This window comes from Lycorma delicatula, chromosome 5 (genome assembly GCF_047948215.1).
Source record: "Lycorma delicatula isolate Av1 chromosome 5, ASM4794821v1, whole genome shotgun sequence".
NCBI classification, from domain to species: Eukaryota; Metazoa; Arthropoda; class Insecta; order Hemiptera; family Fulgoridae; genus Lycorma; species Lycorma delicatula.
In genome coordinates this window covers 100,397,904-100,424,641 of record NC_134459.1, presented here as the reverse complement: position 1 = coordinate 100,424,641, position 26,738 = coordinate 100,397,904, and the positions used below count along the sequence as shown (strand labels likewise).

General features: G+C 33.7%; 1 protein-coding gene across 1 annotated transcript in view; it reads left to right on the top strand.

Annotated features, from left to right (window-relative positions):
* Positions 1 to 26,738, top strand: part of LOC142325253 (uncharacterized) — a 42,783-nt gene that overhangs the window by 629 nt on the left and 15,416 nt on the right. Inside the window, exons 2-4 of the mRNA XM_075366756.1 lie at positions 3,574 to 4,090; positions 8,595 to 8,755; positions 14,624 to 14,905. Of these exons, the coding sequence (XP_075222871.1) occupies positions 3,574 to 4,090; positions 8,595 to 8,755; positions 14,624 to 14,905 (960 nt within the window). The remainder of the gene's footprint in view (positions 1 to 3,573; positions 4,091 to 8,594; positions 8,756 to 14,623; positions 14,906 to 26,738) is intronic.

The window sequence follows — 26,738 nt, the reverse complement described above, 5'->3', positions numbered from 1 at the left end:
GCAAGGAAAGTTTTAAAACTATTGATTATTGAGCGATGACAAAACACACATCTATACAAGATACAAAATTTGTATTAAATTGAACTCAGAATGATGGTTTCACATGCTATTTGTATCTTAACCCATTTTATTGTAGACTTCAATAAAAATTATTGTACCCAACCTCTTCAAACACCTGAAATTTTTAAAACAAGCTAATTAATAAATTGACATAACTTTTCTAAATGTTAACATCACCACGTAACACTCCACATTATTGCCTTTGCTGAAGTACTTAACTTGCTTACTAATATAGTATAATTAAATGCTGTATAATACCAGCATACAATCAGAATACACATCAGGAGCAACCTTTGGAGGTGAATAGAAACAATTCATTTTAAGACAAATATCATATCGTGCCAATTTTCATCTTATCAAGTAAAAGTCGTGAATTCAGCATGAAGCATGGGTAATTTACATACTGCACAAAGTTTGATAAAAAAAATTGCCAAACAAAATTGAGTATTGTGTTTATTTTGACTGCTTATAGGTTAAAAGGAAGTAACTAATAATTCTGGAGATCATCTGCGTTTACTATTGTATTAATCTACTATTGTGTAGGCCTAGTGCTAGATATTTAGAAATTGAGTTGTAAATAATCTGTTTTATTATGAAAGTGTAAACATAAAAAAAATTAAACAGATGTTACAGAAATAAAACATCCCTTTAGTTGGTTTTGTATTTATTTTCCAAGAAAACTCATATTACATATTCTGTTGCTCGTATGATGAAACTTTTTTTTTTTGTTGAAACCAGCCATGAGAAAATTTGCTGTAGTGTACTGTTCAAATGTTGTTTCTTTTCCACCTACTGCACTTACTGGGTTAATGCACATTTATGATATTAAAAATATAGTTGTGTAGATATTTGGCCGATAAAATAAACCAGAAAATTATTGCTAAATGCCAATAAAATATGCTTAGAGGTAGAATTGTATTCAAGAAATAGCCTTATTTTTTTCTGTAATATTAATAAACTATAAAAACCTATGAATAAGGCAAATTAAAATTTAAGGATTTTTTACTTATGTTAAACAGGCTATTAGTTTAATTTGGTTTGATTTAAAAATTGGCGTTTCTGATAATCTTCACTGATGATTATTGCCAAAAATGTTAAAAAATTAAATTTTAGGTAGTAGAGAAAAGTCTTTTTCCCATGAAGTTAGTGCTATTTTTCCAAATGGTTATAAAAATATGTAACAATCTTTCTGTTCATACACAGTTTGGAATAAGTAAAATTAAATTTGACAGGTTCCAGAAATTAATAAGATTTGTTTATGATGTAGTACGTAGACTGTAAGGCTAAGCATGAACCAAAGTGGTGATTGCTCAAAATTTCATTTAAAGTATGAAAAAGTTTTAAGTATACTGTTTTAGTATGCCAGATTGTGACTGAAATAATCATTTCAGTAGAAATCTAATTGGATTTTGAAATTTTGAGTATTTTTTATCATCCTTTCCACTGTACTGTGTATTAATGTAACTAGTAGTACAGTTATTTATTAATTTAAATCAAGTAACACAGACTTCATTTGAGTATGCCAAGACATCAATAAAATTGTAAATCCTATAAAATAAAATACACAGTACAACTTAACGTTAGAATTTCTTATAAGAAACATATGAACAAGCACCAAGCTTATTCACAGGTATGTAATTTAAAACCAAGTAACAAAGTTAGATACCCATCCAGACTGTATATGATTTATTTAACAAATTTTTAAACTTTATTTAACAAACTTTTAAATTATTTGCTAAATTCTTTAATTTATTGGGAAAAACAGACAAAATGTAATTAGAGTTTTGTTCATTTAATTTTAAACTGTAGATAGTCTATAAATCATCAAATCTAGTATTATATGATTTGATTAAGTATGGTTTTATCTACAATCAAACTTATGCACTCCTAAATGAAAATTAAAGAAACAATAAGAATTGATTAAGCACAGTATGTTATTGCTTTTCACACTAGTTTTTTTTTGAGACGTCAGAAGTCTGACTATTTTGATGTTCTCAGTTTGTTTCTGTTGTGTATAATCATCGAACATCATTATAAATATTAAATTCTAAGCCTTAAGTTAACCCTCTGTACACACTCCTTGTGTTATCAAATTAGCTAAAAGTAGATGCCTTAATTTACTAACTTATTTCAACTCTTTACAAAAACTTCTTTCTTCTATTTTTCTTACGATTTCTTTATTTTATGTTTTATCAGCCCAGTTAATTTTCAAAATCCTGATGTTTCAAGGTCTTCTATTATTTTTTTTCTTCATTTCCTGTTATATCTGTTTCTTCCCTGTTAAGTGCTATACTACTTGCTACATTTTTAAGGAAATCTTTTTAATTTTTAGATCTGTATTAAATTTTCTTCTCAGGATAAAAGATCTCCTTGTTTGTATATCTTGTCCATCCTTTGTAATTTTACTACCTAAATATCAAAGCTTTTACATTTCGGAATATTGTGTTCAACTATCTTGCTACTTAATTCTTCATTAAGGAAAATAATAATCTTAATTATAAAATATTATAGAAAGAAGACATTTCTGTCACATTTCATTACTGTTGTCTTTGTTAGAGCTTTGTTAATTAAACATCTTATTTATTTAACAGGTAAACTTCTCTCCTAGCTATAAATTCATGTCATTCAGTATTTTTTTCTAACTCATACTTGGTTTTTGTGAAAAGAACAATATCAGTGAATCTTAATGTAAAATTACTTTTTCTCCTTGGATATTTAACTTCAAAATTTTTTCTTCAATCTCTATATTGCCTCTTATGTATTCAAATTATAAAGTATCAGGAACAAACTTTATCCTTATCTTACTCCTCTATGAATTATAGATTCACTTTTTATCTTTGTACACTAATTGCTACTACCTGATTGTTGTATAGATTTTACTTAAATTTCTTTCCATTTATTTAGTCCAGTTTTGTTTTTTAAGTTTAATATTTCTCCATTCCTACAAATACCATGTAGGTTGGAATTTTCGATCTACAGTAGCTGTTTCACAATCTTAAGAAGGAAACTTCTTAAACCTTTGCCTTTTAAGATTATTCTGAGGGCCAGAATGGCCTTCCTTTTCCTGAACCAAAATGATCTTCATCTATAGTATACCTTTCACCACACATTCTGTTCATCCGTAAATTATGCTAATGAGTTATTTTACGTTCATGAAATAACTGGTAGTATTGAAAGATAGTATGTGTACTGATCTGCTTCTGCTTTCTTTGGTGTGACTAAATTAAAGTTCAGTAGGAAAAATTTGATTAAACAAGTCTTTGCAGATTGGAATTTAATTATCATTCCACATATTTATCAATATATTAATTTAAATGTTTCTACTATTTTGGAACCACCTGGTTATTAGTTATGTTGTTCACAATCTTGCACAGGACCAATTATTGGTATTTAGATTTTTGTTGTGTTCGTGTTGACTTTCTTTTGGGTTTGTATTTGAACTTTACCTATCCATTTTTTGTAAATCTATTTAGCATGTAAAATATATTATTAAAACATGATTTATTTTTACAGAAACATTTTACTCCAGATCAGTTTGAAAATAATAGGCAAGACAATAAAAGATTATTGAAGTGGAATGCAGTACCAACTTTATTTGATCGTTCAGTTTGCACAAAAGTATCAAGGCGAAAAATAATGAAAGATGTATTTAATAAACAAGAAAGGATGTCTTCTGGTAATTTGCAAGATTTAGCAGAAGATGAAATTGTTACTTCTAATACCGAAGACACAAATACAGTCAATAACTCTAGAAAACAATTTATTGAACAATTGAGCAAAACAAGTAAAATTAAAGACATAAGCAGTGTTGCTTCAAGAAAGTCACCAAGAACCACTAATCATATTACGTTATCAAATGTAGATTTACCTAAAGAAAATAAAACTACTGTATTGGCGAAGAAAAAAACCTTGTTTAATAAACGAGCTCGTAATCTTACAGCTAAAAAAATGAATACTTCAAAACTGGAAGATTTTGCTGAAGTCATTTCTGAAGAACCTCTTCCAAAGAGATCTAGAGTTGCAATTTTGGGTCAGTGTTTTTTATTCTAATTGTTTGCTTTTCTTTTTTGAATCTGTCATTTGAGTATTTAATTGAATTTCTTCATCTTTCTATTCTGTGCTAATCTTTTAATTTTGTACTGATTTACGATGTCCGACTAGTTCATTTAATTGTAATCTTGAGTTTCTTATTGTCCTGAGCTTTACATTCATGCATACACTATTACACTCCTCAATATGTATATTGTATTAGCTACTATAACTAATAGTCTTTTTTTTTTCACTTCAATTTTTGGAAGGATATAGTAAAATTGTTGACTTTTATAAATTCAAATATACCATTGTATAGGATATTTGAATTCATGGAAATGCAGGAAACTTCAACCACACTGACTGACTATAATAAACATCATTATTCTCATACAAAGAACCGCTGTACTTGCCTCTTGCACATGAGGTGCTTTTTTGAAGGGAAGCTTCTTAATGCAGACTTCGGGATGGGGAGTCAACTGAGAAAAAACAAACATGATGCGTTAGCTAATAATAAGTTCATTCAACAATCTTGTTCAAAGAATGATACTGTTACTTAATTGTGAATGGTTTTTGATCACACTCATATTTGTTATTTTTATTCTAATAACTGATCAATTCTTTATATTATTATATAATGTTGAAGAGTAGTAGTGTAACTCTTTCTATTCCTTGTTAATTAAATTTTGTCTAATCATGACTAATACTATTTCAAACTGACTTATTACAAATAAAAGCGGATCTTAACCTAGATATGGTTGAGCTTCTGTGAGGAATCTGTATGGTTCATAATCTTTACCTAATAATGAAGTATAGATAGAAAAATTTATTATTTGTGCATATTGCATATACATTATTTTGCACCATTAATAATTAATATAATATTTCATAAGAAGCTTTGGTTGAACTTTCAAGTGTCCACGCCGCGACGTACTCATATTTATTTTTGTCTTGTTTTGATATCTTCCTTGCATCATTCATCCATTCTTGCAACCATTCATCCATCATTCTGTTTTAAAATAAAATTCTTCAGTTTCTATTTTATTATGTTCTGCCTAATAATCATCTCATCATTTTCTTTAATGTAACATTTTTGATTTATTTAACCTTGATTTATTTATAAACTGAACTTCTCTCTTGGCATCTTAAATAGTATCATTAAAGAAACTTTGTTTTTATTTACATATATTGAAGTTTTATTTAATTTCTTGATCGCTATAATGTAGATAAGTATGAACAAGTTTGTTCTAATTTTACACACTGCATTATTGTCTATAAGTTGTCGCTTTGTAGTGTCTTGGATTATGTGAGTTACTATGTTATAAAATAATAGGAAAATTGATGTTGCCACCGACTGAAATTTGTTGAGTCATATGTTTTTTAAACTGTCAACAAACATTAAGCCGGCTGAAATTAATAGGAAGTTGGTTGCTGTGTGAGGTGATAATGTAATAAGAATGAAAGAAATATCCGAAAATGGTGCAAAAGGTTTAGAAATAACAGAATTAATGTGCGTTATGAAGAATGTTTGGGGAGGCCCTTGATAATCACCGACGACTTGCTAAAATGTGTTGATGATGAAATGAGTAAAGATCGTCGCTGAATGATTTCCAACCTGGCCTTTCTTTTTCTTGGTGTTTCAAGAGCTGATGTTTCAGAAAGTTTGTACATGTTGGGTGCTGCATATCTTAACGGAACATCACAAAAAAAATTGAATGGGATGTGCTTTGAATTTTTGATGTGCTACATAGTAAATGGTGATGAGTTTTTTATTTCAATTGTTACTGGCGATGAAACGTGGATTTCGTATTACATGCCAGAGAAAAAAGGGCAATCAAGTGAGTGGCATCATCCTCAATCATCAACCAGATCAACAAAGGCCAAGCCACAGCCATTGGATGCAAACTGATGTCCACAGTCTTTTGGGATCAGTTTGGCATACTGCTGATTGATTTCATGCCACATGGAACAACTATAAATGCAAAAACCTACTGCGAAACTCTACATAAGTTACAGCATGCCATTCAAAATCGGCAACGTGGACTGCTGCTGACCGACAGTGTCGTCCTGCTCACGATAATGCACATCAACGTGTTGCGGGTCTGACATGTGATTTACTGAGAACATTTGGATGGGAAATTTATCACCATATAGTCCAGACTTAGCTCCTTCTGATTACACTGATAGACAAAAAAAAAATTTTTTATGTTTCTCTAAGTGTGATACCATTTCTTGCAACTGTGTACATTACAGATCTGTAAATAGAATGTATCTATCACCCTTAGTTTTAAATAAATTACGCTTCAAAAAAAATTAAGGGAAAATATAGTTAAAATCTGTAAAATTTCTTCATTCATGTGTTAGAATGATTTTACTGATGCTTTTCTTTTATAAATAGTCTCAAGCACATCCCGAATTAATGTCAAACAGGAATCGGCTAGCATTTTAGTATTACATTTCCCTTTATAGCAGCTTTCCATCACCGAAATATCTAGGTGGAATCGTTCACCATGTTCATCATTTAATGTCTCTGAGGTTGTCCGGTAAAAAATCCAGATGTGAGTGGAGGAAATATATTTTCAAATACATACTACATCCCATACCTCTGTATGAAGTAAGAAGTTTGTTAACAATATCGTGGTAATTGTCATATTTTAGTTTGCAGAGAAAACTTTTGCAAATGTCTCATCAATATTTTAGAGCTCATAAATATTTGTGCAATAAACCAAATTGAGAAAGTTCTTTTTGTCGGCTTCAAAAGCCCAAAATTTTTGTATTTGTTTGAAGTAAATTCCAACCTTACAGTCTTGATCTTAACAGTTCACCTTGTTTTATTGATAAATCTAAATCCCTAACCAATTCATTTAATTCACCTTGCGATGTAAGATGTGGCTTATTGGAAGATAATTAAAAATCAAAATCACTGTTGTCTTCTTCAGTACTGCCTGATTTTTCATCGCTGCTTTAGAAATATACATTGACTGGTGGCTCAGGAACTTGAATAATTTCACTGTGAGATACAGGCCTGATTGCAATGAAGGATATTTTACAGTATGTTTAGATGTTTTAGAAATTCCAGACACACTTGTTAAACCATTCGGTTACATGATCTTTTGGTTCACGCCAAACCATAGGTACACCAAATGGCAAAGCCTTCCTTATACCTTTCAGCCATCTTCTTAAATATACAGAACAGTTAGTGCATACTATATGAGGAGCCCACGTCTTATCCTGATCACCAATTTTACATTGATGATTGCTATTTTAATTAAAGGTGTAATATTTTTTCTATTTGATTTTACAGTAAATTTACCACATACATAACAAAAGACATCCACACCATTTACACAATTTTGATGCATTATGACACTTCACTGTTAACAAACTTAAGACAGCAAAAAGACTTAACAAAATTTTCATTCCTAAATCCAGTGTTTAATACAGCCAACACAGCTGTGTTTTCAGCTACATTTTTTTACCTGCACAGACGTGATTAAACTTGTCCATGAAGGCTTACTCTTCAGTGTTAGATATGATGTCATAATATTTGACTATATGATATGATTTAATTCTTTGTCTAGTATTGTTTATTTAAAGCTTACAAATTATGTTAAACAAAGTTAAACAATGTAAAATGAGCTAACGAAATACAATATAGGAGCTTAAAATGCTAACTATACATTGAAAAAAAAAAAAAATTCTTTAATTAAAATTAAAAATTTTTCAAAAATGGTGGGCGATAGAAAGATTCTGAGTTTATATTTGTTTTCAACATCAAAAAACAGATTAAAATCATGTATCACACGTTAGGAAACAAAAATAATGTTTGGCAATGTTACCATTTGTTTGCAAAATCGAAAGTTTGAGTGGTAAGCAATTCGTGGGTGAAGATGAATTTAAAAATGTTAATCAGCGGCTAAATGGACTCGTGGCAGAAGAATATGGTGAGGGTATATTGAAGCTGGTGGTGTTGCTGCAATAAATGTCTTAATTCATTTGGTACTTATATAGAGAAGTAGTGTAAGGTAGGTGTTTAAGAGAAAAAAATATATTTATATAAAGTTTTCAGAATAAATTTTTTTACAGTGAATCGGCCTTTATTTTAGAGATAACCTCTCGTATAAAAACAATGTCTTAAAAATTATTGGTTTTTTTTTTTCTTTTAGATTATCTTGTTAAGTATTATAGTAGTATTTTATTATGATTGCATTTTTATAAAATTAGCAAGGTTTAATATTTAATATTTAGTTATATCTAAAGCCTGTTTCCTATTATCCTATTATTCTAAAAATTGCTCATATTGTGAGCTATTGATATCTGTAGCGTCTGTATGACTGATTTTGTGTTAACATGGTTAATCTTAAAAAATAATAAGCTATAGGTTTTTTGTAAATGCTTTTCAAACAATTTAGATGATTTAAAGATGGGAATTGTGTAAAAATTATTTGTTTTTATTACTTTATATGGCAGTTGATATGTTATTTTTATTCTTTTCAATATTTCAGGACATAAAAAGAAGCCATTAGTCAAGAAATTGGTACGTGTCAGTACTGAAAACATATGCCGACTATGTGGAAAATTAAGTGATACTTTACAACCTATATTTGGAGATGTTGCTAGAAATAAGCATGTACCTTTTATAATAAATCAACACCTACCTGTACAGGTTAGTGCAGATATTTTATAATTAATTAGCTGGTTTGTTTTTTAATTCCATTCTTTATTAATTTGTATATTTTAAATGTTACATAACTTAACTGATATTCAGAATAATTGATTTTATAAAGTTTTATATGTTAAAAAAACATTTCAGCTGTTATGTAAACGCTTCAGCAGATAATAGGTTATTTGAACAGTTGAAGAAATAATTAATTTTGGGTTATTAAGGATCCATGTGAACATCTTCATCTCTAAATTATCTAAACAAATAAATAAATATTTTTTCTGATTGGTATACATTACACAGATCAAATCATGAATGGTTAGCTATTCCTTTCCACTGTTAAAAAAAAAAAACTGCCTCGTTTACCTGGTTGGATCCAGGGAAATTACATTAGCCCTTGTTCAACACAGCATCACAAAAAATCCAATTACTTTTAATACTTGTTTAAAAAATAATATGGTTAAAATCCATATTAACTATTTAAAATATAAACTTACAAAATAATTCAGAAGATGCTAATGAAAATTATTTGAGCCTATTATCATGTATATTTTTATATTGAGTACATTTTTCTATTTTTCTTAGCTTCATCTTAACTAATTCACTTGTTGACGCGTTTCAGATATATTCCATTCTCAAAATTCACTGTATTAGCATTTCTGTTTAAACCTTTATTTAGTGTGAGGTTATACCTTACCCTACTCAAATCACACTTATTATTTGGCTAGTCTTTCTTCCTGTTCTTTGTTATCTATCAGTTGTTCTCCATTCATTTATTTTATAATTAGGTATGTGATCAGCACATAATTAATTAAAAAAATAATACTGAAGAAAGGATTGTAGAAGAAATGAGCAAATTACATCATAACACCAAATATACTATGGAAAAAGAACTTTCTAGATTTAACAGTAAAAAGAAGTAACACTAGTTTAGATTTCGAAATATATAGAAAAGAAACTTACATGGATATCATCATAGCATCCAGTGCAACATAAATTAGTGGCTCTCAGATACATGATAAATAGATTACATGGCTCTGCAATAAGGAGAGCACTGTCAGTAAAAATAAAGAATAAAAATAAAAAAATCAATTTTTTGAATTTGGCACTATTGTGTTGTAGCATCTTTCCTGTGTAATTGCATATAATTGTTTTCTTTGTATGTTGGAAATTAATAAAGTTATTAATATTTTTAGGGAGTAAATGTCAGTTTCAAAAATATGAGTCTTTCGTTTGGTAACTTTGTTTTGAGCTAATAGCTAAATAACACATTATATAAATATATTATTTTATTATGTATACCAGAACGCAGCTCTTTTTTGCTATATAAGTCTCTGAATACTAGAATGCAGACAACTTATTATAATTTAAACTAAAAGAAAACCCAGCTGGTTTTGTTGTTGTTGGTTATGAGTGTCTTCTTATTTGTGTTTCGTTGTTAGTGTGTATAGTGTTTTGTCATCAATAACACCTAGACAAAAAAAATCTTATAAATGTAAAAGAGCCTTTCACAGCAATAAATTTACAAGGAAAGAAAAATTACTTACAAATCCTGAATCGGATCCTGGCAATTCAGAGGTAACTTAACTCCAAAAACTCAACTGGTTCCTCCAAAATAGCCAAACAGTTCTTCATAAAAAGAAGCTTTATTTGATAACTATAATAATTTTAATTCTTCAGATAATTATCTATGTTATCTTTCAGATAACATTTTAATTCTTTAGGTAATTTAAGTTTTAAGTATTTTAAGTGTTCCTGTTAAAAACTTTGTTGGGTGTACATTTTTATGGGGATGAAGATCAGATTATGGGGCAAGACAGTTTTAAAAGTCAATGATACTTTAAACTTCAATTTCTGCAGATTCAGTTTTTTAATACAAAGTTACATTTTTCTCAAAAACTATTCATAACTTAATAGAAAAGTGATTTTTTTTGTGAGTGTTCCTTACTGTATTGTTGAGTTGTAGAACTAGAATCATTTTTGTACTATCTTATAATTTTAAGTAAAAAAAATATTAATTGAAAAAAAATTACTTTTTTGGGATATTAAAAAAAAATTTATTCAAATTTCCCTTTTTGTTCAATTTTAATGATTTTGGTTCCAGAGGTTGAGGAAATGTCACATATAATGTGAGAAAAAATTGGTACAAGTAGCATCTACAGTTTGCTGGAAAAATGTACCTAAAAATACTAAATTGGGTGAGATAGGGCAGTTTTGCTCCTCTTAACTAGCATATAATTAAACACTATTTTTCATATAATAGAAAATAACAGATATAAAGAAGTAGAAATAATAAAAAGAAACTTATATAAATGGGCTAAATTAACATTTACAGGAAAAGTGGTTTACCTATTCAAACAATTTTTCAGCAAGTATTATGTAGAAATGGTTGTAAACACGAATAGTACACTTGAGAAGATTTTTAATAACAACAGAGAGAAAAAAGATATTTATAACAGTAATGATATGAAAAAAAATAAAATGTAAATATGACATAACATATTGTATAGCGGGAAGAAAGTTAAAATTAAAATTTGGAACATACGAGGTCTTTTATTTACAGAAACAAGATTTGAACTATGATCACATTTAATCAAAGGGCATACTCCATTGAAAGTGAAAGACTCTATAATAAAATGATTTACAATTGTATAAAAGGAAAAAATTGAATATTTTAGAAAATTTAGAAATTTTCAAATGAAAAAATATAGAAAAATAATTATAAATGAACAGACTAAAAATCAAGTAGATGTTTTATTTAAGAATCTTATTTTGCTCAGAACAGGAAATAGATAATTATAAAAAAACAGAGGAAAACAATCTGTAGATAAAGAACAGGAAGAAAGACTGGCCAATCAATGTGTGATTTGAGTGGGGTAAGGTGTGTGACCTTTATCTTTTTCTTTTTTTGTTTAGTACCATAAGGTATTACTTCAGAGGATGAATGAGCATGATATGTATGAATACTAATGAAATGTAGTACAATCCCAGGTCATCCTTTCCTGAGATGTGTGGTTAATTGAAACCTAACCACCAAAGAACACTGGTATCCATGATCTAGTATTCAAATCTGTATAAAGTAAAGGCAGTTTCCTTTACTAATATTTGAACCTTAGAACTCTTGACTTCAAAATCAGCTGATTTGCGATGACAGGTTCACCAGTAGACCAAGCCGCTGGGTTAAGGAGTGTGACCTAATGCAATCTTATACAGAAGTACCAGTATATGACTTGAAAATGGAATATATCCAAAATGCATGAACAGGTGATTTTGTTATGATGAAGCTAAAAAAGGTGGATAAATGTACTCGTAACAAGTATGATTAGAGTAGAGAATGTATATATTTTAATAATAATCATGTACATGTTGAACAGGATGCAGAAAACCTTTTTTTTAAGTAATATTGTTTAAGAATTCAACAGAGGAATATTGTTTCTGTAAAAAAAAAAACCTTTGAATGTACTTTTAATAAATTAATGGTAAGGTTTTTTTTTAAAAGGTTTGGAAATTTATTAAAAATGGCATAAATAAGCATAATAAGGGTCTCTCTTTGGAAGCTGAAGTATTGTGTTGAGTTAATAAAGTAAATCCTGGAAGCTTTATTTGGATCCCTTATGTAGCTTGGAAGCCAATTTAAAGGGATAACATTATTTTTAATTGAAACAGTATTACAAAATATTTGTAATTACGTGGAAAGTTGCTAAGTTATGTAATAACAAAAATTCTTGTATGACTTCTCTCTTCATTTTTTGCTCATTTTATATTTTTGTTTGCTGTTATCTGAGAAACAGTAGTAGTTATAAAATAAAAGTTTAATCATTGTTGTCTCATTATGTATTACATGCTATTAAAAAAAAAAAAATGTATTCTTGATGGCTGACAGAAATTTTAAATTTCTGTAAAATAGTATTTTTGCAGCTATACATATCTGTTTCTATTGATTTTTTAAAACTAAAAGAGCCCTTCTAGTTTTTTCTGACTTCATGTTTATATTTTATGTAAAAAGATTTTGTATAATTATTATACAGATCTATTTTAAAAATGAATTAATCTTTTATTAAAAATTATACAAGATCCTTTTGTAGATTATGTTTATAAAAGAATAATGAATGAATTGCTTAAGTCAATTAAATAGAGATCTGTTGGAATTTGGTTCATTTTTAAAGTATACCAATTTATAACTTATGAGGGTTATTTTTTTTTTTCAAGGTCTGATCGGTCACATAATAAGAACCCGTGCAAAAATTGGATTAACCTTTGCGTACATGTGTTGCGCAGCTTCTCTAGTATGGCCTTCAATCACACTGCGTCACTTCGTTTAGTTCTGAACATGCAGCTAGCACGTAAACATGTCTACAACAATAGCATCTTCTGCCAAGTGTGAAGTGCGTGCGGTAATTTGATTATCAGGCTGAGAGGTGTAATGCAGCTGAAATTCATAGACGAATAAGTAATGTGTACGGTGAAACTTCAATGAGTGACAGCAAAGTACGACAATGGTGCAGGAACTTTAAAGCAGACGTGCAGGCTGTCAGGGAAGGAAGTGAGTATCAACCGATGATCTTGTTGAGCGAGTGGATGAGGCAATTCGAGAAAATCGTCGGTTCACAATTTCTGTATTGAGTGATTCGTTTCCTGAAATTTCAAGGTCAGTTCTCTACACCATTGTGAGTGAGAGACTTCAGTACCGCAAACTGTGGGCGAGATGGGTTCCCAAGATGCTGCCCGACCATCACAAAACAATGAGAATGGAAGCCTCCCTAATGTTTCTCCAACGCTACTACAATGAAGGAGAAGATTTTTTGAACAAAATTGTCACAGGGGACGAGACATGGGCCCATTTTGAAACTGAAGAAACAAAAGAACAATCCAAACAGTGGATGCATTCTCATTCTCCCAGTAAACCAAAGAAGTTCAAGCGAACCTTCTCCAACAGAAAGTGTATGGCTACTGTGTTCTGGGACCGGAATGGAGTTTTCTTGGTGGAATTCATGGAATGTGGCACGACCATCACTGCAGCCTCATACTGCGTGACTCTTCAACGTCTAGGAAGGGCAATTCAGAATAAGCAGAGAGGAATATTGTTATCAGGTATTGTCTTTCTCCATGACAATGCTCAGCCGCACACTACACGGACTTGGCTCCATCTGATTTTCATCTTTTTGCTCACATGAAATGCTGGCTAGGAGGACAACATTTTGGCACAGACATCGAGCTGCAGACCATGCTCCGTTCTATGACGAGGGTATTGGAAAGTTGGTACCACGCTACGACAAATGTCTAAATCGGAGTGGCGACTATGTAGAGAAATAGCGTAACTATGTAAGTACTTGTTACAAATAAAGTACTTGTTACAAATAAAAATTTTTTTATTTTCACTGTGGTTTTAATTTTGTGACTGATCGGACCTTGAAAAAAAATAATCCTTGCGTTTTCTGATATATTTTGTACGTGTCCTAATTATTCTTTTATGCCAGTGAGTGTTTTTATATAACATCGAAAAGCTTTTTATGTCTGTATTCTCATGTGTTGTATTTCGGATAAGAACTGTATTGTAAGAAATGTCTGTGAATGATAAGTTATCTAAAAAAAATTAAGCTCTATTATGTAATGCTAATGAATAATAAATAAATAACTTTTTTTTTGTAATAATAAGTATTTGTTTTGATGTAATGAATAAATTGTAAAAATCAATGAATCAAATAGAAATTAATGTGTAGAGTCACCCTGAATTTATGCATTAACATGATAATATATTCTGTAGATCTCATTTTACAAGCAAGATTATTTGATAACTTTTATAATGAATTCAGTATACTTTAATCTATGGTTGCAAGCTACTATTTTAATTTTTCTATTTTTTATTAACAGGTGTCTGAAACTGACATTGGGTGGCCTAGGAATATTTGTGAAATATGTGTAAAAAATCTAATAGAATGGGAAGTATTGTATAATAAATGTAAAGATATTGATGTAACTTTTAAAAAAATGTTAAAGCAACCTTCTGCTTTAACCTGTGTTTCTGCCAATGCAGTTTCCAACAAAAATACTGTTGCTGGTGTTAGTTGTGACGATAATGTAAATAATAGTATTAGTAATCTTGAAGTACATAAAAAAGAAATCATCGATCATCATACCCATGATCATAATTATGTAAGTGAATTTGAATTTTGCTTTATTTTTTTAAACTAGGAGTTTTAAATAAATTATCTTCAAAAATAAGTTTTGAATCTTTTTGATAAATCTCTCTTGACAACTGTAAATTAAATGTCTAATAAACGTATGCCCTCCTACAGGAATTTGATCTTTCTTAACGTATACAAGAATTAATACATATAATTTTATAGGCATTTTTCTTGCATTTTTCCTTAAATGATTTCATAATGAATATAACACTAATCCATGCTATTATGTTTCCCTTTTGCTGGCTTTTGATAATTATTTGATTATTCTTAAAATTTTCATATGACCTAGTGGTGCCCTTCTGATTGAAGTTAATAATAATGAACAGAGTTGGAAGCTCTTAGCTCTTAGATATATAGAAAAGGACAAAGTGATAGTGGAGCCCCACAGTAAAGTGAATTCTAGCAAGGGATCTTCTGCTGTGACTTGGCTGATATTGATTTATCAGAAATATCTGAAGAGCTGTTACCGCATTCTGTTTCATCTGTACAGAGAATCATGAGAAAAGAAAATGGTGTTGATGTGCCATCATTCTCATTTATCTTAACCTACTCTACTACAACTGTTCCTGAGCAAATAAAAATTGGTTACCTATCTGTCCATGTGCAACTGTGCTTTCGGTGCCATGGTTTTGGTCACAACAAATATAGTTAGTTGCACAAATGAACAGGTTTGTACGCATTGTGGCTCTGTGGGGCATGATGTTAGCACATGTGCTGAAATACAAAAACTGTAAACTGTTAACTGTAAAGGTCCACACTTGTCTATGTCTTGGGAATGCTCCCTCTATAAGAAAGAAAAAGCTATTTTAAAAATCTCTACAGAGGGGAAAGTGTCTTTTCCTGAGGCTCGGGATTATAAAAAATCCCTCATTATAAGGAACAATCCAGTGTTAGTTTTGTAAAAGCTCTCTGTAGCCAGGTACAGAAAGAGAATGAATGTGCATGTATATATATATAAAAACGGGAAAAAGTAATTTTTATGGGTACAAAAATTATTCAATGGAATGTTTGCGGTTTCCATTGTCACCGTGAGAATATTGAAATTCTAATAAAGGAAGAAAATCCTTTAATACTGTATCTACAGGAGATTCGCCTCTGTTTGCGAAAGATGTGACTATCAAACTGAGGGCAGAGGTTGAGAAGGTGTGGCTGTTTTCCTAAAGGAAATAGAATTGACAACATGGATACCACTGGATACAAACATCTCTGGAGTCTGAGTGAAGATATTAGCACCATTCAATATCAATATCAGTAACTTACACCTTTCTCCAAATTTTGACATCAGTGAGGTTGATATGCCCAGTCTGTTTTCCCAGATTCTAGTACCCTGTCTAATAACTGGTGATTTCAGCGCCCATCACATTCTTGGGGCTCATCGTTATGTTCTTCCCAGGAAGGATAGTTGATCGACTGAGACAGAGCTTAGATCTCTGCTTGTTGAAGGATGGATATCATGTTCGTATCATCTTCATCAGTTACATCTTTGCTTCGATCTGTTGTTGTGTTCAGCATCCGTATTTCCATGTCTTAACTGGCGCGTTTCCAAAAACCTTTTTGGAAGCGATCACAGACCAGTTGTTAACTCGGTCAGTAATAGTGATTTGCTTGAGAGTCAGCTCTGCAGATGGGTGGTTGGATCAGGTACAAAGATTCATTTAGCCAATATGATGAAAGTGGTGATGCAGTCTACCAACTTTTCATCTTTGCACACCTGATACTTGATAGCACAAGTGAATATATCCCCTTACCATCTGGAAACCAAGAAAAGAATGCAGGAGGGCATTAAGAGATCGTTGTAGGCCTATGACAGAAATACTCTGCACCTACCCCAGTGCAAGGGACTGTATGTGCGTGTGTTTTGATGTGCTGAGCAGAAATCATGGCTAAATGTCAATACCATTTCCTGGCCAGCTTCGTCATCAGTTGTTTGGAAAGAAGGGTATGAGCCTGTGAGGATCAGGACAATCACCACCAGCTGGACTAGAAAGCAATGACATCCTCGTTATTGTGCTAATTGATGTGGCAAATGCATTTGGTTACTTGTGGTCAGTTTCACTAACATCATCCTACTGTTCTGAGTTTATGAGGTTTAAATTACAGGTAGAAAGTGTGCCTTTTATTATTGGAGATTAGAGAAATGAATTAAACATTCCTTTTTCTTTTGATGAACTAAGATATGCATTGAAAAATTCCCATGACACGTCTCCTGGAAATGTTAACATCAGGTTCAGTATGTTATCTCCCCTCCCAAATAGCGCTTTACAACATCTTTTGCCTATTTACAATAAACTATTTTCTTACCATGTATTTCTACATTTCTGGTCAGAACCATTGGTCATCTCCATATTGAAACCTGGTAAAGATAAATCATGCCCTTCCAGTTAACATCCTATATCCTTGACCAGTACCCTCTACAAGTTGGAGCGTTTGATAAACTGTCGTCTAGTGTGGTACCTTGAGAGAAATGCCCCTAATTGCCCCCAAGCAATCCAGTTCTACCAAGGAAGATTGGCTATCGATCATGTAGTTGTCCTGAAATCTGTTATTCAAAACTCCTTTGTACTTTGCGAACGCTTGGTTGCAGTATTTTTTTTTTTTATGCAAAAGGTGTATGACACAGGTCTCCTGAGGACCGGGTCAAGAGTCCTGCACACTTAATCAATGACAGTGACCCGAGTGCCCCTGCCATCTCATTATATAAGATGTCCCTTCCTGGCCTTCCCCATGTTTTCTGGGTCAGTGTTGTTATCCTGATCTTCTGGAATCCATAGATTGCGTATCTGGCAGATGTTAATATGAACCATTTGTGCAGCCACACAATCATACATAGCCTTCATCTTCCTGTACAGCCAATTGTCCTACTCATATTTTCACCTTTCAGAAAGGATAGATCTGGGAGTCCCCGTACTTCATAAATAGTGGTGACCCGAGGGCCCCCACTACCTCCATGTAAGGGCTGTCCCTTCTCCATCCCCCAGCCAATTTCACTCCTCTGAGGTCTTGCTCTCGAATACTCTTCTAAACGACCTGCAGCGCAGTCTCCACGTACTGACATCCTGCAACATGGCTGTCACCACATTTTCAGGGCTATCCAGTCTCCCATCCAAGGGTCTGAATTCTTCCCACCTGTTGCACTCAAAAAAAAAGAAGTGATTTACAGTATCAATCCCCCCATAGTAAATACATTTTGGTGAGGGCCTCTTCCAATCACATGAGGTAGACCCTGAACGACCTGTGTCCCGTGAGCCATTGGGCTGTCAGAAGTCAACCTCCCCATATTCTCTTAGCTCCCAATCCTAGATGTTTGGGATGAGACGGTGCGGTCATTTACCTTTGGGTGATTGGTCCCACCTTTTCTGCCAGGTGTTTAAGAGGTCACTCCTCACCTCCTCTTTTGCTTTTGTGCTGCCCTCCGCAATTTCTCTTCTCTCCTGAACCAGAAGAGTCAACAGTGGAAGACTAGTGACTACCACTACAGCATCAAGAGGGACCATCCGGTAGGCTGCAGCCCTCCGTAAGGCCACCTTCCTCTGCAGGGTATCCAATTTATCCTTGTATCTCCTGATGCTAAGCACTTCCTGCTCCAAACAGGATCTGTGTATAACATAGTCGAGGCGATCGCAGAAGCAATTAGTCTTTGCTTGACGATATTGGTCATAATTTGGGCTGTCGCTGTGGTCAACCTGGCCACCTTTTGGTACCTCATCTGTATGGACGGATTTCCACCCCATCAATCTCTACAATGAAGTCCTCAAGTATCCTATGATCTGTCATTGTGACCACCTTGGTTTTGTCAGCTGCCAAGGAAAGCTCTCTCTTTGCTAGCCATTCGCTAACCATAACAATCGCATGATTGCTTTCTGCACTAATTTGTCTACCTCCCTGGTGGTAATGATCAGGGCCAAATCTTCAGCATATCTAATTGCTTCAACTCTGGAAGGCAGCCCCAGCCAGACCCAGCACGCTGTCTTAAACAATATCCCACAACAGTGGCCCCCAAAACAGACCCCTGAAGGACTCCCATATTCATAGTGCAGACAATATCTTCACCCTCCACCAAGGCCACAATTGTCCTGTCTTGTAGCCATTCCTGCACAGTTTTGGTAAGATAAGGATGATCTTTCTCCTTTCTAACTGTTATTATTGCTCCCCAGCGCATTAAGCACATCCAACAAGATGACTGCTATCCTTCTAGTCTCGTTGAGAGCCTGTAGCATCAGCCTCAGGTCCTCATGTCAATTTCCGCGGATTCTACATCACCCCTGCCTTGTAAACGTTGAAATTTCCTACGAGCAGTCCTGCACTGATAACTGAGCACTGCAATTTCTTGTGTCCAGCAATAAACTGCTCTTATTGACTGGAACTATGATTCCCCAGACATGTCTTCGCAACACGAGATCTGTAAATTCGTCTGTTTAACACGCTTCAGTGACTGAGCTCAGTCACATAAAGTCTCCCTAAATCTCTCCAAATCTTTAGAACCAACTCTTGTCAGACATTTTATTCTCTGTGGCATAATTGTGTCGTTCTCTTATCACCATCTTGATACAGCGCTGGTTGCTTAAGAAATCAGCCTCCAAAACCTGTCATTCAGTGACTCTGGAGGCAATATCCTCTTTTCACAAACCATGATATCCAAGGATCTCTGGTCCCTACTCTTGAAAGTTGGGGACCCTCCCCAGTTAATGCACACAAGCCCCAGAGAGGCAAAGGTCTCTGACATTAGCGTCCCACTCTTATCGGTTATTGGCCCCCCCAGTCAACACTTTTAGCATTAAAGTCTCCAACTATAATCATCTTTCCTGTTCTGACTCAGAGGATTCTCGCCAATTTGTCCATATAATTTACAGTCTTCATAAGGTACGTTTGGGGAGATGTAGTAATTAACAACCAATACATCCCCTAATTCCACCCATACAACCCCATCTGCAGTGCTGAAGCTCCTCATCGGGTAGGAAGAAGATACTCTCCTGATGGTGCAGTCAATCTTGTTATTTACAAATCTCCTTTCACTGGATCATTTTTTACAAATGATCTCCTTTCACTGTGTTTCTGCTCAGCTCATTTACTGCTACAAAGTCACTACCCTAACTCCTCGCCCTTGCCGACAGAATGTCATGGGAGGGCTTGCTCTGATTAATATTTAATTGTAGTAATTTCATTTCTTTACATTACTGCTTACTTGGTGGTCCACTGTACTACATCCCTACTGTTAACCATACAGTGGCGTGGGGTTCGTGCTTCCACGAACTCAGCTAGTTCACAGCGTTACGATGTAGGACATTCAGATGTCCAGACGAGGGCTACAGTGAAGGCAAAAGCTGAGTTAATAAATCACCGATGCAAATGTCTACCAAGGCATTTGCATCGGTGGCATCCCAACGAGGCCAGTCTTATTACTATGAGATGTAAAAAGTCGGAGTGCAATGGATGACTCCTGTTAAAGCCCAACAGGGCTTTGAATGAATGGGGGGGGGGGGGGTGGCGACTGGAACATCACTAGGCAGGTTTCTTCCCCTAGGGATTGGGATGTTAACCATACAGTCAGCCTGAAGTGGCCCTCTTTCCCTCACCAGAAACTCAATCTACTTTGGTCTGGCCTGTCGCACTTAGCCGCTCTCTGGCCCAATGGCCAACGCTGGAAGCACCTTTCCACATCCTCACTGAGGGCCACCTGGCCAATTCTTACTCTTCCTATTTTGCAGAGTAAAGCCGCCATTTTCGATGGGACCACCGCTGAGGCCATCTTCACACCTCCATAGGACGACCTCAAGTTTAGGTTCTGACATTGCTCCGATTCTGTACCCACTGCCTTCTTGAGTGATAACTTCACATCTTCCTATGTAGATAATTCATCCAAGACTTGAATGCATTTCTTTTTAGTTCTGTCCGTTCCTATACAATTGACCTTAACTCCCTGTTCTATTCTCCTTTGTAGCTTTTCCGCTTCTCCTCTTCTCTCACTCTCATATTAAAACCTCCCCATCTTGATCCTCCCTGAGGGACAAAATATCCGGCAGGTCTTCAAGTAACTCTGCATAGCCCCTATTTTGCTTTAACAGTCTCCGTTTTAGATGGAAACCCATGCATCCTCCCAGTAGACTTTGCTTGCTGGGAGCCCTGTTCCAAGTATAACAACATTCTGGAATTTTTTATTCTTTCAGAGTACTCCAACAATTACCTCACAAAGGCTTTGCCAGCCGCAGCATTGAAGACCATTCTATTCAGACTATCTTGTGATAACTCAAAGATCTTTCCTAGGCAGGTCTTCAGATGTTCTACAAGTTTGCACTCTCTAAGAGAAAAGTCTACCGCCATCATGTACACCTTACGTGCGTACCTTCTCCTCTCCCATGAGGACTCTGATAGGCTGTAAACAACCATCTGACTAGCTCTTAACTTACCCCTCTTGGCCATGAGTTGTATGTTCACGTCAGTTGTAAGATTTTGGAGGCAAAGTGTTCCTTCAGAGTTGCCAGATCCAGCACGACTGTAACATCCACTTACCTCAGTGAAGAAGGACACCTTCTTATTCTCTTTAGGCCATCTTTTCGTGATGAGGACTGTAATATCCTCAAGTCTTATTCCAGCCTCCAGCTGTTTGATCATGCCTTCTTGCTTCGAAACCACATAGGGGTCCGGGTAGCCACATCTTGCGTTTGGTGTGAGGTATCCCAATCAACAACATCTTGAAGTCAGCTATCTCTGCTTCAAGCGTGGCCTTATCCAGCTGTCTGCTTTATGTCCCTCTTGGTGTTTCTCTATTGCAGTGTTAAAATCGTCAGACAGCTCCTTCAATTTACAGATAAGTCCCACAAGTTTCGCTTCTCTTTCCTTAACACTTGGAGAGCGATTCCTCTTTGTGTTGTTCCTAAGCTTTCTACTTGATCCACTTTCAAGAAATGTCGAATCCATTAAGTCTTCCGTAATTACCAGGGACTTGAACCTCTTCCCGTCTGATGCTGGTTCCTGTCGACACTGATCTCACTGGGGAACACTCCAGTGAGACATGTGGCTGAAACAGATTTACCTTCTTATTCATATTCTTCAGTTTAAATTAAAACCTCTAGCTCAAGAGACAAACTAGATCACTCAAAATATCAAAAATGTAATCTCTGCCCAAAATCCGGGCAAGGGTTTGGGAGAAATTCGAAAAAAGAAGTTTCCCCCTTATAGCTCACCTAACATTGCCAGAGCCAGTAACTGTTAGGGATGTTACTTGGCAGAAATTCTTCCCGCCAAGCCTAACCTCAATTGCTGTTAGTGTGGGAAACAAACAGTTAGCAGGTTAGCCGCCAACAAAGTCCTGCCAGTTCTGGTGGACCGTACTGATCTAGCTATACTTCTGGTTCACGTGCTCTCATAACTACTATATAAAAAACACACTATAATTTGTGTTTTTTATGATAGAAACACCTAGTTTATTCTTCAGAAATACCTAGATTATCACTTGCACACAACTAAATAACAGTAAACACTAGGAAACACCACTAATGCCTTTCACTAACCGGGAGTACCAACTAACAAGAGTTTTCCTACACCTTCAGTTACTCAACTGACCCAGACCTGGAAGTAAGGTGGAATACTGGTTGGAGATATATATGATGATGGTTTTGGGTTTTATGTGTTTAAAAAATGTCAAAAATCTAACTTATAAATTTGTAAATTAATTAAAGAGCTTGATACAAGACATATCTATGGAAAAGGGAATAAAAAAACTTACAAAAATATTCAGTTATCCCAGGTACTAGACTTTTCTTCAAAATTTGATAAACAGATAATAATAATTAAGATAAAAAATGTGAACAGTGGTATTACAGATCATACAAACATTATTTACTGGACACCTTCATACAAATAAATATTTTTCATATGCAAAAAAAAGATTTTCAACTTACCATAGTTATAAAAAAATACATAATAATTGATATACTGATTGAGCAGAGAAGTTAAAGTTAATACAGTTTTTGAGCACATCTAAAATGTATAATTTCCTAATTCATAAAAAAACTGTCTTTAGTTATTAAGTTGAAACCACAATGCAAAACATCAAAAGTTTTTGCTGAAAAAAGGTCATTACAGTGATTAAAACAGTTATGATTTTTGTAAGATTTATTATTTTAAATTAATTTGGTTTGGTTTATCTTGAAAGAGTTTTAGGTGTTTTTTTCTTCATAGACAAAAAAAAAACTGTTTTATTGAGTAAAGAAAGAGGTTACGAAAGTATGGTTTCATGCAGAATAAGCAAGTGAAATGGTAATCCACATTGATATTGGATTTTTATTTAACATATAAAATTTATATTTATATATTATATATATATATATATTTATATATTATATATATAAAACCACCTAGTACAGAATATTGAGATAAGATATATCTTACCTCAATTTTTGGATGCATTATGTTGATGATATTATATATAACCCGGTAAAAAACAGTTAATATTAATATTATTAAACAAATTAAATTCTTATAACAAAAATTTAAACTCACATTTGAAATAGATTTTAGTGGAATGCTAAATTATTTAGATGTCAATATCGAAATAAACAAGGACAACCAATTGAAACATCAGTATATATAAAACTACATTTAATTATATAAGGATTCATAAAAAATCAAATCACCCTGTCTCGTAAAATTAACTTGTATGCAAAAGCAATCAAATACGTACGTAACAACAATGAAAAGTTAAATAAGAAATAAACATCAAAAAATATGTAGCAGTTGAAAATGGATATGATATTACTTTAATTAATTATATTTATAAAAAACAACTGTCAAACACAGCAACAATCTTACAGTCAATACATATGAGGTCTGTTCAGAAAATAACCAAACTGTATTTTTTTAATCTTTATTATTAATTTTATAGATTATTTGTCATTGTTTCCTTCAAAGTACTCCCCTCCCCTATTCACTCACTTTTTCCAGCGGTGTTTCCACTTTGCGAAGCAGTCATTTGAAATGGCATTCAAGGCCAGTGACAAATTTGCTGTAATATCATCATAGTGTTAAAACAGCATCCTTTCATCATTGCTTTTAATTTTGGAAATAAGAAAAAATTGCAAGGTTCCAGGTCTGGTGAGTAGGGAAGGGAGGCTGAGGGAGGACAGTCATTTAATTTTTGGTACGAAACTGATGAATTGACAAGGCTGAGTGTGCAGGCACATTATCGTGATGCAGGACCATGAGTTGTCTTACCACAACTGTGGTCTCTTTGCAGATTTTTTCACATAACAATGGTTATGTGAAAGGTAAAACACCTTGAATAGTACACACAGTTCACTGTTTCATAATGAGGCAAGAATTGTGATGACGCCAATCCATTGTGATGATTGAACTTTTGTCTCTATGTTGTAGCCTTAAACCCAGCTTTCGTCTCCCTCTATGATCTTTTGCATGAATGTCTCATCGTCATCGGCTTGTTCAAGAAGTTGCCAACAAACATCCACTCGACCCTTTTTGCTGTTTAGTCATCAAACGAGGAACAAAATTTGCTGCAACTCTATGCATGTTCAATTTTTCAGTCAGAATGTCATGGCATGATCCAATTGAGGTGCTAACCTCTTCTGCAAGTTTTCTTGATAGTCAATTGGTGATTTGCACATACCAGATCATTGATTTTCTGAACATGGGTGTTATCTTCAATTGACTGACAACAACTTTTAAATTGTGAAAACCATGTAATATTGTATACAACCCAGAGCATCATCTCCATAATCTTTTTTCAAAAGTTGAAATGTTTCTGTGAAAGTTTTCCCCAGTTTCACAGAAATTTTATGTTGCACCATTGCTCCTGAAAATGGCACATTACAAAAATCGCTACTAACACTTAGACACGTAATACTCAAATTACAATAACATGAAAACTAAATAAGATGTGTCGGCTATCCAAGAACATGTGGTTACAGCAGAGGTTATGAGGAACACATTGCTGCCAACAGCTTGATACTAAATATCTCTGTTGGCATGTAATTGTTAGAGACCAGATTATATGCATTTGCATATTAAGCCCATTCTCACTTGTTATTGCATATGTTCCTTAAAATCTAGTGATGATGCATATTTTTACTATATTTACAATATTTTTTGGTAGGGTACCTAGTTAATGAATGAAATATTACATTGTAGTTGAACAAACCTATTAGCCGCATGGCTCTTAGACCACACTTAGCAGCTGCCTGTCTATTGTTTTGGAAGGATAATATTATTATGAGGCCAAGTAAAATACAGACTCACACGAGACAAGGACAGATTATACCATTCTGCGTTGCGCATGCCTACTGCAGCACTCCTCCCACTAGGCAATTAAATTATGCATTTTATTGTTGATGCGTTCATTGCATCAGTTTAGTTTTTAATTTGTTTGTGTAAAGTTTAATGTATACCATGCCTCCCAAAAAAAAATTGTCTTCATGGATAGCTGACTATCATTGAACATTTACATACGACGGAAATGTTTTATATTGTTGTTTTTGTGAGAAAAATATTTCGTGCACAAAAACGTTTCAAATAGACCAGGATGTCAAGACAAGTCTTCATATCGCAGGATTGCAAAAAAAAGGCCCACGACAACAACTTGTAACAGCAGCAAGTAGCAGTGATTTCACTTCCAAAGGTAAACAAAGAAACCACTTTAGCATAGACTTATGTGAAGCATTGCTTTCAAGTATTCCTCTTCACAAATTTATAAATCCTACCTTCAAAGATTTTCTGCGAAAATATTGCTTGAATCAAAATATACCAGATGAATCAACATCATGTAAAAATTGCATACCAATAATTTACCTGCATGTTCTGGAAGAAATATGCAATGAACTCAAGGATAGCATTATTTGGATTACAAAACTACTGACACTTGGGGCTGTTACATTGTGAATTTAATTGTCGGTGGATTAAAACTAGAGCCTTCTTCTTCCTATTTGGTGGCCTGCAAACACCTTGAAAAGACAACTCATTCTACGATCGCCAGATTTGTGAATGAGTGTATTAAAAAAATATTTCCTGAATCTTCTGCAGGTGTTGCAGGAAAGAGTGTTTATATTTCTCTTAGATGCTGCTCCCTATATGATCAAGGCAGCGAAAGCTCTTTCCAAGTATTTTATTTGAATTTGATTTATGCGACGTGCTTTGCTCACGGAGTAAATGAAGAAGTATGATCCATGTTCTCTGAAGAAGTATGATCCATGTTTAGGAATGTAAATAAACTGGTTACATCAACAAAGAAAGTGTTTTTTAAGGCATCTGCTCACAATAAGGCCTATAAAGAAAAACTGCCAAATGTGCCTTTACCTCCTGAACCAGTGGTAACTCAATGGGGAATGTGGACTGAAGCTGTGCCATTTTTACATTGAACATTTCGAGGCCATCAAAGGTGTAGTAAACGACTTCGATAGTGCAGAGGCTATGGCAGTTTGTCAGCCCAAGGAAGCATTTAACGATTCTAGTATAAAAAAAAAAAATGTAACTGTGATTAGCGCTTATTTTTCCCCACATACCTATGAGTATTAAAAAGCTTGAAACTCAAGGTTTGGTGTTTACTGAATCTATTCAGTTAATGAATAAAATCTGCCAAATTGAACTCCGCATTGCCAAAGGTATTCCTGTGTAATCTTAATGAAAAACTTGAAAACATTTTCTACAATAACCCAGGCTTTGAACCTTTGTGTCAAATTGATAGTTTTATTAATGGGACAGGTGAACCTTTGTCAGAAACAATAAGTGCTAACATAGCACCCAAATTCAAATACTGCCCAGTTACCTCCAGTTACTTTTCATGCATTTCAAGCCTT